The sequence below is a fragment of the Bubalus kerabau genome, chromosome 1, assembly GCF_029407905.1.
Source record: "Bubalus kerabau isolate K-KA32 ecotype Philippines breed swamp buffalo chromosome 1, PCC_UOA_SB_1v2, whole genome shotgun sequence".
NCBI lineage: Eukaryota > Metazoa > Chordata > Mammalia > Artiodactyla > Bovidae > Bubalus > Bubalus kerabau.
The window spans coordinates 191,384,882-191,399,869 of NC_073624.1; the positions used below are offsets into that span (position 1 = coordinate 191,384,882).

The 14,988-nt window shown below is 36.7% G+C and overlaps 1 protein-coding gene across 5 annotated transcripts in view; it reads left to right on the top strand.

Moving 5' to 3' along the window:
• FNIP1 (folliculin interacting protein 1) overlaps positions 1-14,988 on the top strand; it is a 127,529-nt gene that overhangs the window by 71,956 nt on the left and 40,585 nt on the right. For 4 of the 5 annotated variants that reach the window (XM_055548166.1, XM_055548180.1, XM_055548172.1 and 1 more), the window contains 5 exons: positions 4,096-4,179; positions 5,362-5,433; positions 6,351-6,486; positions 9,722-9,923; positions 13,944-14,029. In XM_055548166.1, the coding sequence (XP_055404141.1) occupies positions 4,096-4,179; positions 5,362-5,433; positions 6,351-6,486; positions 9,722-9,923; positions 13,944-14,029 (580 nt within the window). The remainder of the gene's footprint in view (positions 1-4,095; positions 4,180-5,361; positions 5,434-6,350; positions 6,487-9,721; positions 9,924-13,943; positions 14,030-14,988) is intronic. The other variant, XM_055548169.1, reaches the window with a different exon arrangement.

Below are 14,988 nucleotides of genomic sequence, written 5' to 3' on the forward strand. Positions count from 1 at the left end.
ATTTGGTTAGTTTGTTTTTATTATTTGAAAGTGAAAGTCACTGAGTCGTGTCTGACTCTACCACCCTGTGGACTGTAGCCTGCCAGGCTCCTCTGTCCATGGGACTCATCAGGCAAGGATACTGGACTGGGTTGCCATGTCCTCCTCCAGGGGATCTTCCCAACCCAGGGGTCAAACCCAGGTCTCCCACATTACAGGCGGATTCTTTACCAATTGAGCCACCAGGAAAGCCCAGGAATACTGGAGTGAGTAGCCTGTCCCTTCTCCAGGGGATCTTCCCGACCCAGGAATCAACCCAGGGTCTCCTGCATTGCAGGCGGATTCTTTACCAACTGAGCTACTGGGGAAGCCATTTGATATCTAAGTTCAGCATTTTAAAGTGACAGACTATTTCTAAAATATCTGGTCCTTTGTTGTATCTTACGAAGATCAGCTAAATTACTTCTGACCATATTTCCAGTGCATACAGAACTGAAGTGTGTCAGAGTAGACAGCAGTTAGCATTGGATGAATAGTTTCCTCATTCCCTGTTTACTAAAAACTTTCATTTGTAATTTCAATCAATAGATATCAGTTATACATATTAGTTGAAGTTTTTTTCCTCCCAACTCTAACATTATAGCATCATATATTTTTAATAATTCATGTTCATTCAAATAGCAACCATTTATTAACTACCTGCTGTGGGCTAGTTACAATGTCTGGCATGTAATTTAGAAAGCATGCATTTTATAGAAAAATAGAAGTTCTACTTTTGCTTAACTCAATTATTTCATTCATTTTAATAAAGTAAAAATATGACAAGTGTTTTTTTTAATAATTTGACAGTTTTCAAAGTTAAAGGGGCTTATTAAAAGCTGTTTAATAATATAAATCCATTATTATGTATAAAGGTAAAGTACACCACAGATGCTAGATATACTCAGCTTTTCTGTTTTAATATGGAATACAAAAGTAATACATTTAACAAAGCATAGACTTTTTCATGAACAGCTTTTTCTTGTACATTCTTAATTGTGAATCAAGGATATTTGAATATCATTTCTTATTTTCTTTAAATTTTCAATTAATCAACAAATACTTATCAAGCACTTATTATATGCCAGGCACCTCTGCTAGGCCATGAGAAACCAGTGGTGAACACAGTTCCTGCCTCAGTGGATTTATAGTTAGTGAAATTGTATACTGTGATACAGTATTCAATTATAGTATACTATAGTTAATTCTTGGGTGAGACTAAGAGCATGATGTGTTAGAAATGAGGAGGAACACCGTGTTCACTCGCACCACTTCTTTCTTAAAGAAGTGAGCTTAAACTTGAAGAATTTGCCTGACAGTTGGGACAAGAAATGTCCTAGGAAAAAGCAATAGCATGTTCATAGATCTAAGTGCAACAGATACAATGAGTGTAGAAAGAATGTGAATAAATCAATGTGGGTGGAGCACAGTGTGAATATGAGTTAAAGGAAGTGAAAAGAAGTAAAGAAATGAGCAAGAGTCAGATCATGATGGAGATTGTGGGCCACCACACTGAGAAGTTTCAAGTTATTCTTTGAGCAGTGGGGTGCCAGGGAGAATGTGTTAGTTTGGGTCTTCCACTTGATTTTTAACAGGTTCCAAGGCAAGAGTAAACATGCACAGAATTTAGTATTAATAAATAATAATATTTATTTTTTAAATTAATTTATTTATTTTATTTTTAAACTTTACATAATTGTATTAGTTTTGCCAACTATCAAAATGAATCCGCCACAGGTATACATATGTTCCCCATCCTGAACCCTCCTCCCTCCTCCCTCCCCATTCCGTCCCTCTGGGTCATCCCAGTGCACCAGCCCCAAGCATCCAGTATCGTGCATTGAACCTGGACTGGCAACTCGTTTCATACATGATATTTTACATGTTTCAATGACATTCTCCCAAATCTTCCCACCCTCTCCCTCTCTCACAGAGTCCATAAGACGGTTCTATACATCAGTGTCTCTATTTAGTGAGAGAAGAGGAAGCTGGGAAGGGTTCAGAGAGCCCTCAGATTATGGTGTAAGTTTGACCTTAATTGAAGGAGAGGAATAAAAGCTTGAGTGGATATGTTTCAGCATGCCACACTAGTCCAGGGAAGGTTTGATAAGGCTGTGGACAAGTCTTTGAGTTATACTTGGTTGTCAGAAGTGACCCATGTCTTGCTAAAATGGGCTTTACCTTGTTATACCTGCTGTGTTCAGTCATCGACTAGGAGCAGGCTGTGGGGTATGTGACCTTGCCCAAATCTAGCAATGGATTTAAAAACACAGCAGCTGGGGTGCTTGGCCAATTTCCATCCTTATAACTGGAGAGCTTTGTGGTGCATTCTCAAGGCCACCACGGAGGAGTTTTCAGAATATAGAAACATGATCAGATCAGATTTGTATCTGCAAAAGAATATCCTAATTGCTTTGGGAAAGGACTCAGATGAGCCAGTGGGATTGAGAAAAGACCCATATTAGAAGACTGCTTATAATAGTCCAGTGACACATAATGGGGACCTAGAATAAGATTGTGTCAGTGAGGATAAAGAGTTGTTGAGAAGTTTTTTGGGAGAAGTACACCAGTAATAACATGTAACCCCATGAAAGGGTTGCAGGGTCCCCGAAGAGGGTCCTTGGACCACATTTTAAGAACTGTTGAACTACAGGATTAGATATATGGGGAGAAGGGAGAAGAGTTCTGACAGTATTTAAATGTTGATGGAAAAGGATGTTTATAAGGAGAATGAGGTTGGAAATAGAGGTGATACTGGTAAAGTGAGATTTTTGAAGGGTCTAGCTGATTTAGAAGAATTAGCTTTGAAATGAAAGGGAGGGAGAGAGGGACATCTCGGGATTTTTCACTAAAGCCTCTCACAAAGAAAGGCTTGAATAATATTACCTATTATTACTGCTCAGGCAGGAAGGAGGCAGGGATGAGTAAGAATTAAGTCTGGAGATAGCAGTGTAGGAAAATGAGAGTTCCCATATGGTGATTCTTCTTGTATACACACATATACATATGCATACTGTAGGAGACAAAGTCACATACTCAGAGTAGGGAAGAGTAAGGAATGAGATTAAAGAGAGCAGGTAAGTTTTGAGGTAAATAGGAAAAGTTGAAGGAAGAACTGAACAATGAAACATGGAAGGATTGCTGCACATTCACTGTAATTATAGAAACTCTTGTTATAGAAAAATACCTATTAACAATTTAAAAATACATTTGTCACTTTTTAAAACAGTAAAGCCGTCAGTTCTGTCCTAGATCAACCTCCTAGGTGGCTCTTTAGGCCATCTGGATTAACCCTAACTAATAAGTAACTCAGGTGCTTGCTTCCAGGCTGTAATGTTATGCTCTCTTGGGCTTCAGACTCTTACCTTCTCTTGGTCAAGTGTGTGGCAGCTACTACCTTGAGCAGCTGGGAGTCTGGCCCTGACAGGCTGCCTTGGCTTTCCTGCTTCCATAGTGGCTGACCTCTGCTCTAGGAACTCTGGTTTCTCCATTAATTTATAATTTAGCACTAGTTTAGAAAAATCAGATTCATACTTATTTGTCAGTAGACCCCTTTTCTTTATTTGCCCTTTGTTTTATGTTGTGTTCAGCTTTTTCAGCCAAGCGCTTAGGTGGTTTTCTTCTTAATTTTAGTTACACAATACTCTGTAATATTAAAATTGATTTTTAAAGGATAAATTCTTTTGGCAAATATCAAATTATGTATATAACATCACTGTGCTTTTTTAATCTTTAAAAATATTGTTTTAGATGAGAAAGGATTGAACATTTAATATAATTTTTACCTTATATAGTGGAAGCTTATAAAATAATTTTTACCTTACATAGTGGAAGCTTATTTTATTACTATATGTGGACTTAATAGGCATGAAATTGTTATGGTGTCATAAGCCATGGCCAGAGGGAAACCATCCTGTTTCAAAAATAGGAAGTCAGCTTGAATTATTCTTACTTAAAGATTTCCATTCATATCTGTTGGTCTGCTTTTGTGCTGCCTTAGCTCACCTTTTATTCCTGACACATTGTGGCTTCTCTAACAGCCCTCTTTCATATGTATTTTACGTTTTTGCCATGTAGGTCTTTCACAGTTCTGCAGCCCTAGGCGGGCATTCTCTGAACAGGGTCCGCTCCGCCTGATCAGGAGCGCCTCTTTCTTTGCAGGTTTGCCGTGTGCTGTGTGGGTAGACTAGTTGGTGTGCCCCAGCGGCTAGAATTCATAGATACGCTGTGGAAACAAGAGAGTAGATAGAGAAATGCATTTGGGGATGGTGTGCAGTTAAGAAAACGGTGCTTAGGAAGTTTAAGGACTTAATATCTTTCTATTGAATGTGTTGTTAAGGTTTCCAGAAACTAAGTTATGAGTAGAAATGACATTTTCATGAAATTTCAGTTTGTCATTTCTTGCCTCATTATGTAATAATGATTTTAACTTTAGAATCCTAAACCAAAATATAGTATGAACATTATTTCTTAAAATACCAGTTGAATTTCTAATGTGATACTATCTTGTTTCCATGGCTGAGTAGCTTTTGTATCATATAGTTCATCAATCACAGAAAATACTGTTGTTGTGCAATTTCTGATCTACACTATTCCATAAGAATGATTTTTCTTGGAGCTAAGATTCAGATGAACAAGCACCATTATATTCTATAAAAGGCATCTCTGACTGTATTTGTTTATATTGATATCACTAAATAGATGATTGTAGACTGTGTTCATGCTTCTGTATCCAGGAAGTTGTATCCAACTTCTTGTTTTAATTAGTATGTATTTTCCTTAGAAATATAAACAATGTATATATAGTATAGAAAATTTGGAAAAGATGAGAAATAGGCAAAAAATATGTATTAGCCATTTTGTCAACCAGAAGTACCTCCTTAGTTTTTGTTTGTTTTAAATAGAAATTGGGATTATACTGTTCCGTTTTCTTAATTTTTATTATAGAATTTTAAAACATATATTTATATAGTCAGAACAGTAGATTAACCGTCATATGCCAATCACTTAGCCTCAGCAACCATTGTTCTTTACTGGTCAGTAGCTTGCCTTTTTATCATGTAGTAGTATATTGTGAATATATTCATGTCATTGAATGTGCTTCTAAAATGCTTATTTTAGTCACCCTTTGCTTCTTTATATATTATGTCACAGATTGTTTACACATAGATCTCAAAGCTTGTTCAACTGAATAATAAGCTCTTGGTGTTGGGTTTGTGCCATGCTGTTGAAAAAAATAAAGGAATGCAATGAGATGAGCATGATTTAGTTTGCTATTTTAAAAGGAACATCAACCTGAACAGCACTGTGTTTTATAAGTCACAGTTTTGTCTTGATTCACAGTTCACAGCAACCCAATGGACATGCCTGGAAGAGAACTGAATGAGGACAGAGACAGTGGCATAGCACGCTCCGGTAACGATAGGTTCATGTGTTAATCCAGTTTTTATGAGATCACTGTTACCTGACATTGATTTCCTTTTTAATCTTTGTTTTAATCATTTAATTTTATGAGTACAGTTTGTTGGTATTGATATTAGCCTGACGAGAATTGTAGAAACAGCAGAAATAAGTATTTTAAATTAAAATTTTTTTCATATTTAATAGTAAAAATATGCCTGATGGAGCATGGCCTGGATGAATACACACTCAGTCAGAAAAATAGTATTGCTCAAGAGACTGTTTAAATAGCATAGTAGAAAAAATACATTTGCTTACATCTGTTTTCTCCTGACTGGGTTTAAAATGTCAGATTGTCTCTTGCCCAGAGAAACTTAGATATTTTGAACCAGTGTTATACATATTTCTTTGAGATATCTACTCTTCCAAAATTTGTCTGACAAAGTTTTATTGAAACATTCTGAGGATTTAAGAAAAAACAAAAAACAAAAAAACAACCACCCAGATTATATCCTTAAAGAGCACAGGTTCTAATGAGAGATTAGCGAGAAAAATAATCTTAGTTTATTGTATGAGATGTTCTGTGATAAACCTGTGCCGAGAGGTTCATCTAAGCTTGGAGTCAGTGTCATCACCAAAGGAATAAAGATTTATTTCAAAATAGCATTTTCTTCTAGAGTGGGGTGGGGAAAAAGTGAAGATGGCAAAAGGGTATCAGGATCTCTTGCTGAATCACTTTTATTATGTGATTTTTTTTCTGGGACCTTGCTCCAACAATGATATATATATATATTTAATGGAGATTTTAGAGCTTCATTCAGCAAAATGGAAATTTTGAGTCACTGTTATTAAATTTATTAAAAAGAAATTTGTTCCTGTTTTTAGTTATTATTAACTTAAAAATTGTACTTGTTCTTATTCTGACTTGACAGCATCTCTCAGCAGCTTGCTTATTACACCATTTCCCTCTCCAAACTCCTCACTTACCCGAAGTTGTGCCAGCAGCTACCAGCGACGCTGGCGACGTAGCCAAACAACAAGTTTAGAGAATGGGGTATTTCCTAGATGGTAAGTTGGAACTTTTATTTTACCACAAGATTGACTAGTTCCTTAAACACAATTTTGTATGTTAAGAGCCTGGACTTGTAGTTTGTATTTTTAAAGTTTGCAACTGGAAAATTTTAAAGTGTATTACTTTTTAAAAAACTGTGTTACGTTATGCATAACATACAATATACCATTTTAACCATTATTATCAGTGTAGTTCAGTGGTGTTAAGTACCTTCACATTGCTGTGCATCGATGACCATTCACATTTAGAACTGTTTTTATCTCCCCCAGCTGAACCCCGCATGAGTCCATGGGGTCACAAAGAGCGGGACACGACTGAGCAACTGAACTGAACTGAACCTCTGTAGACATTAGGCAGTAATTCCTCGATTCCTTCCTCCCTTTAGCCCCTGGCAACTACTATGCTATTTTTTTCTTTGTAAATTTGACTACATACATCATATAAGTGGAATCATAAAATTTTTATCCTTACATACCCAGAAGTGGAATTCCTGCATTGTATCGTAATTCTGTGTTTTTGAGGAACTGCTATAGTTTTCACCAGAACGCCCCACCACTTTACTTATATTCCCACTATAAATGGCCAGGTTTTGTTTTGGTTTTTTTTGATTGCGCCAAGCTGCATGATGGATCTTAGTTCTCTGACTAGGGATTGAATCTGTGCCCCCTTCATTGGAAGCATGAAGTCCTAACCAGTGGACTGCCAGGGAATTTTCACTCCCCCACCCCCACTAGAAATGCATAAGAGTTCTAATTTCTTCACATCCTCACCAGTAGTTAATTTCCATTTTTTAAAATTAATAACTATCTGTAGGGGTGTTAAATGATATCTCATTGTAATTTTCATTTGGATTTCTCTAATAGCTAGTGAAGGAAAGTTATGACCAACCTAGATAGCATATTGAAAAGCAGAGACATTACTTTGCCAACAAAGGTCCGTCTAGTCAAGGCTATGGTTTTTCCATAGCCTACAGTGGTCATGTATGGATGTGAGAGTTGGACTGTGAAGAAAGCTGAGTGCCAAAGAATTGATGCTTTTGAACTGTGGTGTTGGAGAAGACTCTTGAAAGTCCCTTCCAACCAGTCCATTCTGAAGGAGATCAGCCCTGGGATTTATTTGGAAGGAATGATGCTAAAGCTGAAACTCCAGTACTTTGGCCACCTCATGCAATGAGTTGACTCATTGGAAAAGACTCTGATGCTGGGAGGGGTTGGGGGCAGGAGGAGAAGGGGACGACAGAGGATGAGATGGCTGGATGGCATCACTGACTCAATGGACGTGAGTCTGAGTGAACTCCGGGAGTTGGTGATGGACAGGGAGGCCTGGCGTGCTGTGATTCATGGGGTCGCAAAGAGTCGGACACAACTGAGCAACTGAACTGAACTGAACTGAATAGCTAGTGATGTTGTTTTCATATGCTTATTGGCCATGTGTATGTTTTCTTTGGAGATATGTCTGTTCAGGTGTTTTACTCATTTTTTAATCAGATGTATTGTTGTTGTAGCAGTTCTTTATATACTTCTAAATATCAATCCCTTATCAGATATATGTTTTGAAATATTTTATACCATTCTATTGGTTGCCTTTTTATTTTGTTGATACGTCTTTTGGTACACGTGCATTTGTGTTCAGTCAGTCGTATCTGACCCTGGACTCTGTGACCCTATAGACTGTAGCCCGCCAGGCTCCTCTGTCCGTGAGATTTCCCAGGCGAGAATACTGGAGTGGATTGCCATTCCCTCCTCCAGGAGATCTTCCTGACCCAGGGATTGAACCTACATCTCCTGCACTGGCAGGCAGATTCTTTATCACTGAGCCACCTGGGAAACCACTTTAGATACACAGCAGTTCTTAATTTCTGTGTTGCCAGATTTATTTTTTTCCTTTGCTGCTTTACTTTTCGTGTCATCCAAGAAAGTGAAAGTGAAGTCGCTCAGTCGTGTCCAACCCGCAGTGACCCCATGGACTGCAGCCTTCCAGGCTCCTCCATCCATGGGATTTTCCAGGCAAGAAATCACTGCCAAATCCAATGTCATGAGAATTTTATCCTATATTTTAAGGGTTTTATAGTTTTAACTCTTCTGTTTTGGTCATTGGTCCATTTATTGCATGTTTTGATATTCTAGTTTTTCATGTTTCTATTCAGGCAAATTCATTCATTCTTGAAATTTTTTTTTTTAAATCTGTGTTAAGTATCAGTAAAGATGATGAAGCTTGATTCGTTTTTTATTCACTCCTTTTATTCCTTCATCTTTGACTTTACTTCTGGAATCAAAAGGGAGAAGTAGATTCTAGAACAGTGAAGAGATTAGACTCGTCTATAAACCTTGAAATTCAGGCTCTTTTAGGTTGGTTTTGCACTGGGGTTACTTACTTTTTTTCAGTTCGGTTCAGTTGCTCGGTTGTGTCTGACTCTTTGGGACCCCATGGACTGCAGCACGCCAGACCTCTCTATCACCAACTGCCAGAGTTTACTCAAATTCATGTCCATTGAGTTGGTGATGCCATCCAACCATATCATCCTCTGTCACCCCCTTCTCCTCCCGCCTTCAGTCTTTCCCAGCATCAGAGTCTTTTCCAGTGAGTCAGTTCTTTGCATCAGCTGGCCAAAGTATTGGAGTTTCAGCATCAGCATCAGTCCTACCAATGAATATTCAGGACTGATTTCCTGTAGGATGGACTGGTTTGATCTCCCTGCAGTCCAAGGGACTCTGAGGAGTCTTCTCCAACACCACAGTTCAAAAGCATCGATTTTTCAGCACTCAACTTTCTTTATAGTCCAACTCTCACATCCATACACGACTACTGGAAAAACCACAGCTTTGACTAGATGGACCTTTGTTGGCAAAATAATGTCTCTGCTTTTTAATATGCTGTCTAGGTTGGTCATAACTTTTCTTCCAAGGAGCAAGCATCTTTTAATTTCATGGCTACAGTCATCATCTGCAGTGATTTTGGAGCCCCCTAAAATTTAAGTCTGTCACTGTTTCCATAATTGAACAAAAACGTTTCCAATCTGACTCTATTAAAGTTTCTTACAAAAATATGAATATAAAGGAATAGCCAATATATTTCTCAAAGATATACATAATTGATAATGAAGTTTTAGATTTACTTGATAAAACACTGCAAGACCTTTAGCTTGCCTACATTTAATTACCAAGGAGATTGAATTGTGAATTTACTCATTTTCATATTTTTAAAATAAAAAAAAAAACATTTATTTTTAAGGTCTATAGAAGAAAGCTTTAATCTGTCAGATGAAAGCTGTGGCCCTAACCCAGGAATTGTGAGGAAAAAGAAGATTGCAATTGGGGTAATCTTTTCATTATCCAAAGATGAAGATGAAAGTAACAAATTTAATGAGTTCTTTTTTTCACATTTTCCTCTGTTTGAAAGCCACATGAACAAATTAAAGAGTGCAATAGAACAGGTAAGCATAACCACGTTTGTGGTTTGTTTTTATTTTTTATTTTCCTTTGAATCTTATTCTCTTGCTTAAGCATTGTCTTTATTCATGGCAGAAAAATTAACAGACTCTGTGCAGGTACCCTACAAAGTGACCTGGGAGATGCAAAGTAGACTTCAGTTCTTTTTTTTTTTTTATTAAACTTTTTATTTTGTATTGGGGTATAGCCGATTAACAATGTGGTGATAATTTTAGGTGAACAGCAAAGGGATTCAGCCATACATATATGTATCCATTCTCCAAAACTCCCCTCCCATCCAGGCTGCCACATAATATTGACTTTAGCTCTTTTTAAGGAGCTTATTGCCTAAAAAAAGATCTAAGGTCATTTATCCATTCAATAAATAAATATTTGAGGGCCTGTAATGTGGCAGGCCTCTTCTAGCAACTGAGGATAAGAGTGAAAAAAAGCAACTCTCTAGATCATGGGGCAGCAAATAAATGAGTGTATAAGATTTTGGATGGTAATAAGTACTATGAAGAAAAATAAGAGACAGGTTTTTATGGAATGCTGGATGGAGGATTACAAATTTTTATAGGATAGTCAAGAATGCTCCTGATAAAGTCACATATGATCCAGAGATAGAGAGGAAATTTGGTATAACCATCTGAGACAAGAATTTTACAAGTAGAGGCAAAGGAGTAAGCCTGATGCTTGGGCATCAGTGGGGAGGAGTAAGGAGGCCAAAATGGCTAGGGTAGAAGTTGGACTAAATCATGTAGGGCCTTACAGGATACCATTGTATGAGCATGGGCATATACACTTAAGAAAGATAGTAAGCCATGGGAGTGTTTTGAGCAGGAAAATGACATGATTCAGGAGAATCACTTTTACTGCTGGTGGAGAATAGATTTTCTAGGGGCAAAGTTAGATGCTTTGGAATCAGTTACAAGGGTGTTGCTGCTGCTGCTGCTGCTAAGTCACGTCAGTCGTGTCTGACTCTGTGCTACCCCATAAATGGCAGCCCAACAGGCTCCTCTGTCCCTAGGATTCTCCAGGCAAGAACACTGGAGTGGGTTGCCATTTCCTTCTCCAGTGCATGAAAGTAAAAAGTGAAAGCAAAGTCGCTCAGTTGTGTCTGACTCCTAGTGACTCCATGGACTATAGCCTACCAGGCTCCTCCATCCATGGGATTCTGCAGGCAAGAGTACTGGAGTGGGTTGCCATTGCCTTCTCTGAGTTACAAGGCTATTGAAATATAATTCAAGTGAGAGATGATGGGTAGTCAAACCAGTTTCATGATGGAATTGGTGAGAAATGGTTGGATTCTGGGTATATTTGAAAATAGAGCTAATGAGATTAGCTGATGGACTGAGTTGGAACTGTAAAAGGAAGAATCATGGCGATGGACTGGGATTTTTCTTTTGAGCAATAAGATGGATGGAATTGGCAGAACTAAAATGGGAAAACTACAAATGGAACGGGTTTGGTGGAGGAAGATCAGGAGTTTGTTTGTGATGCCTCCTGTACATCCAAGTAATTGTGAGTCTAGAGTTTAGGGTCCTGGCTGAGCAGTCACCAGTATATAGATGGTATTTTAATCTAAGAAGCTGATTGAGAGGGAGAGGAGATCCTGATTTGTGGAGCATTTCAGTAGTCAAATTTGGAGGAGCTGAGAACTAGCTAGGGAGACTGAGGATTGCCCATTTAAGTAGGAGGAAAAACAAGAGAGAGTACTTTTGGGGTAAGCCTGGTGAAGAAAGTGGTCTAAGAAGGTAGATGTCAAATGCTGCTGATATCGCATGTAATAAATTGATGTAAAGAAAATTGTGAATATGAGATAGAACATAAGAGTAAAAAAGAAGGAAAAGCAAAGTGTTTTAGGAGTTCATAGGGAAGAAAAATGACTTCCTTCTGAGAAGATATTTCATTTGGACTGCATCTTAAAGGAGTTGTAGAATTTTTTAAATGTAATGCTTTGAAAAATGGGTAACAGCAGAGTAACAGGGAAAATTGCTATCTTTGCCACCCAAAGATAACTCATTAACATTTTGCTGAAACTCTTACTCAGACCTTTTCTATGCATATTGTATTTTACTTGATTGGGACTGTGCTGTGTTCATATTGTTTTTATTATGTGCCTGTTTTGAAAAATTCATCCTTGTTAACATGTACATTTCTCATTATAAATGGTTCTTAAATATATTTTAGTGGCTTCCCTCCTTTTAAGTTAATTAGGCCATATCTGGTTTTTCTCAGCTGTAGCTACACTTCAGTTAACATCTTGGTGAATTTTCCAGATTATGTTTTATGAGATTCCTATAAGTTGAATCATTGAACATAACTAAATTTCTTAATCCCTGTGACAGAATTCAGAAAGGAAAGGATACAAAAAGTAGTAGTAGGTGGTGTGGCTAACAGAGTTAATGTGGACCAGATCACAAGGAGTCTAGAATGCTTGCAAGGATTTTTGACTTTGTTAGACTGCCTTCAAATTGTGCTCTAAGAAGGTTATTATGGCAGCATGTTTGAAAGAGACTAGTAAAAGAAACAAGAGATGCAGGAGCAATTAGAATGGTCTAGAAAGCAGAGGGTGCATTTCAGTAACTCATTAGTGCCTGAGGATCATGTGCCTCTAAAGAAGGCACTATGTTAGTTATTCACAATAAATCTATTAAAAGACAAATAGATCATTAGCAATACCTTTTTAGTGAGCGATGAGTAAAGTCCATTTTCATGTTTCAGAAGTTCAACACTTGTGACATTTTCTTCAGTTTGCTACTGTGTTTTTTGTAGTCAGTTTTTGCCAAAGTCAGTACACAGAATATTAAGCCGTGGCTGAACTGACATTTCAGTTACAGGGAAAAGTGTTTAAACTTTGTATAAAACTTGAAATAATCAAGCACTACAGAACTCTTTAGAGGTTACTTTTTAAATGTTTTAATGCTTTGTTCATTCTGCACCCTAAAGGGCACATTGCAGCTGTATATTTGTTTATGTTTAACAACTCATTTCTTTATAAAACTGAAAGAGCTGAGTGAATACTTTCATATAAATGAATAGAACTTATTCTGTAGTTAATTAATCGTAGACTATAGTAAACATTGAAATACCTACATAAGTTATGTTCTAGGGCTGTTTTCAAATGATCACTTATTTATATTTTAAATGAAAAACTATAGATTCTGTTTCTGAGCACTGTGGGAGTTATTTCAAAGTCTACACTACCTTTTGAGATCTATAATGTAGTTAAATTTTTTTATTTCATAAAGTTAAGGAAGAATATTGCTCAATTCTAGCCAAAGAATATTTACTTCTTTATAAATTAGGAGTCTCTCAGCAGTTTGTGAAAACAAAAATTGTCACTTTTACCTTACGAAGCTTTCGGATGTACATGAATGATTCTAGCCTGAAGTAGTCTAACCTTCTCTTAAATATATATTTGAATATTAAAAAAATTAATGTGTAATTACATAAGTAATGTAGAATTACATTATCTTTGAAAAAGTTTTAAAAATTTCAAAGTTCTTTCTGATAACCATATTCTGATCTTTTTGTCTACCTAAAGTAGGACTTCTAAACCTTGGCTAAATATCTTTTTAAGAAAGCAAACATTACTAATAACTTGAGATATCTTTCAGTAGAATATTTATGTTTTAGGTTTAAAAAAAGGATTTACTTAACAGAACCACTGTTTATGAAATATTAGTGAAACTCAGGAGTTGTTACTGAGTTAGCATTTTATGATCTGTTTGGGAGAAAAGTTTTATGTAACTCAGAAACTGGCAATGTCAGTTTCTTTGTGTTTTGATATTCTCTTCCAATTAAGAGGCCTAACATCAGAAAAATTTGAATTTTATTATACTCATTAATGACCAAAAGTGCAAAAACAAGCCACTAGAAATATGTGTGCCTTCTTTATACATATCTAGTTAAGAATGGTAGGTAAAATGTTATATAAATATGTGATTTTGTCTTTTACTTTTTCCCCCCATATTTTGCCCATGGTCAGTATAAGAATTAACTATTTGATTGCTTTCAAGGCTATGAAAATGAGCCGGAGATCAGCTGATGCCAGTCAGAGGAGTTTGGCATATAATCGAATAGTTGATGCACTAAATGAATTCAGGTACATTTTCTCCAGCCTTTCATAATATAGAATTGTTTCATGGTGTACACTGGAAAATTTATTTTCTTTACTTACTCTGATAAAATATAATTCTTTAACCTTCTCTGTCCCATAGTCAAATGAGGGTGTAAGTAGGCCATTGACTCCTTTATTATTAAATATCAAAAGTGCTTGGAATTCAAGCACACTTGAGAGGAGTCAGTAGTATGGTTGCTAGCATTGGACCACTAAACAAGCAGATATAACCAGAAGAGACCCTTGTTTTAGTAGAAATGTGCTTTGTCTTTGGGCTCCTAGATGTAGGGACTGGTTAAGTGACGGTAATCACACATTCTTAGATACATGGAATACAAAAATATACATGGATATAAGGAGTATGAACTTTGATGTTCAATATAACTTTGTTGCTTAATCCTTTCTCTAGCAGTATCTTCTGGCACAACAAAGCTTGGTCCCTGAAGCTCAAGCAAGTGCTGTAACCGCACTGTAGTTAAGGCAAGGAAACATGTTGCATATGACCTTATGTCAGGAATCACATTAAGTGACTGATGTGTTTCTGTCTCAAAGAGATTCACTTCAGTTTTACTTTGTCCTCTTATATTCTCGGTCTTTCCTCCTTTACACTAGAGAAATAGTATAACACGTAGGGCAAGAACTCAAGACTTTAGTATCTGACAGAGAGACCTGTGTCTCTGCCTTTTATTATCCCTGATGACCTTGGGCGGATTTTTTAGCCTTTTTTTGACCCTTAGTTTTCTAACATAAAATCTGTGAATTCAATTTAGTAATGATTGAATAGATTGTTGTAAAGATAGAATAAAATAATGTATGTAAAGTACTTAGCAGAATGCCCAACATTGATGTGACCACTATTATATATGCCAAATATAACCTATATCAGTGATTTTCAAAAGTCATTCATAGTTGATGTTCATAGTATTGCCAGATCTAAATTGACC